Source organism: Aptenodytes forsteri, unplaced genomic scaffold, assembly GCF_000699145.1.
Source record: "Aptenodytes forsteri isolate BGI_AS27 unplaced genomic scaffold, ASM69914v1 Scaffold96, whole genome shotgun sequence".
NCBI lineage: Eukaryota > Metazoa > Chordata > Aves > Sphenisciformes > Spheniscidae > Aptenodytes > Aptenodytes forsteri.
The window spans coordinates 2,853,926-2,855,035 of record NW_008795029.1 but is presented as its reverse complement, the minus strand read 5'-3'; the positions used below and the strand labels follow the sequence as shown (position 1 = coordinate 2,855,035).

The 1,110-nt window shown below is 39.7% G+C and overlaps 1 protein-coding gene across 1 annotated transcript in view; it reads right to left on the bottom strand.

Moving 5' to 3' along the window:
* The window catches only part of ATP11A (ATPase phospholipid transporting 11A), a 121,595-nt gene that overhangs the window by 28,714 nt on the left and 91,771 nt on the right, over nt 1-1,110 (bottom strand). Inside the window, exon 18 of the mRNA XM_009276143.2 lies at nt 166-347. Within this exon, the coding sequence (XP_009274418.1) occupies nt 166-347 (182 nt within the window). The remainder of the gene's footprint in view (nt 1-165; nt 348-1,110) is intronic.

Here is a 1,110-nt window from a genome sequence, read left to right as displayed (position 1 = left end):
GAGGTATTTAAAAGACGAGTAGATGAGGCACTTAGGGACATGGTTTAGTGGGCATGGTGGTGTTGGGTTGACGGTTGGACTCGATGATCTTAGAGGTCTTTTCCAACCTTAATGATTCTATGATACTTTGATAACATCACATAAACATAGTAGAAATGTACTAACCGATCTTCAACAGCTGTAGCACCGAGTAAAATAAAATCTCTTTCTATCTTCTCATACACTTCTGCCAATTTCTTTTCCCGGTCCTGGAGGGCCAACTTTGCATTCTGAAGCAGCTTCTGTGCATTGCTATATTCTTCTGCTGTGAGCTTTTTATATGCAACGCACAATGTTCGCAGTCCCTCCTAAAGAATATAATCAAAAGAAACAAAATGCCTCTTAGAAAACTCTTAGACTTCTTGCTGGTGTTTATGCTGGAATATTTGAAAAATTGGAATGATTTTACAATTAAGATGAAGAGTCCCGTTACTCACTTTTATAGTGAAGTGAGTACAGTATAGCCTAGTACGGTATAGTCTAGACGAGAACATGGGTCAGCTTGATTCTGTGCTGCCCTGGAAGCAGTTACAACCTGAGGGACAAACCTCAGTCCTTCAGAAGAGAAAGAGCTCACCCACCCAACTGAATGTATGAAATTACCAGGGAAAGGAAAGTCAAGGTAAAGGCTTCCTTCCCTATGTGTATAATTAGGCAGGACGAGTAAGAATAAATAACAACAATATAAATAGTAGCTCTGCAGAGTCTGATTTTGATGCTGTGTTGCAGCAGAGACAGGGACAAAACATCACAGAGAGTGTTGAAAGTGAAAATCCAACTCTGCCATTTCAGTCAAGTGAAAACTAGAATTTAGCTGTGGGTGTTTCAGACTAGCTCAGACTTTTGGACTGTGTGATGAATAAGAAAGGGAGTATATAGACTGTGCAAGCCAGGAAAAAGCTGCTACAACACAGAAAGGAAGTTTTGCCACCTCAAATATATTGCCTCTCACAACACCTTTTAACTGGCACTTTATCTTCATAAACTTTAATCCAGTAGGTCATTGTATAGTTACTTATTACCAATCTGTCCTGGTTTCAGCAGGGATAGAGTTAATTTTCCCTAGTAGCT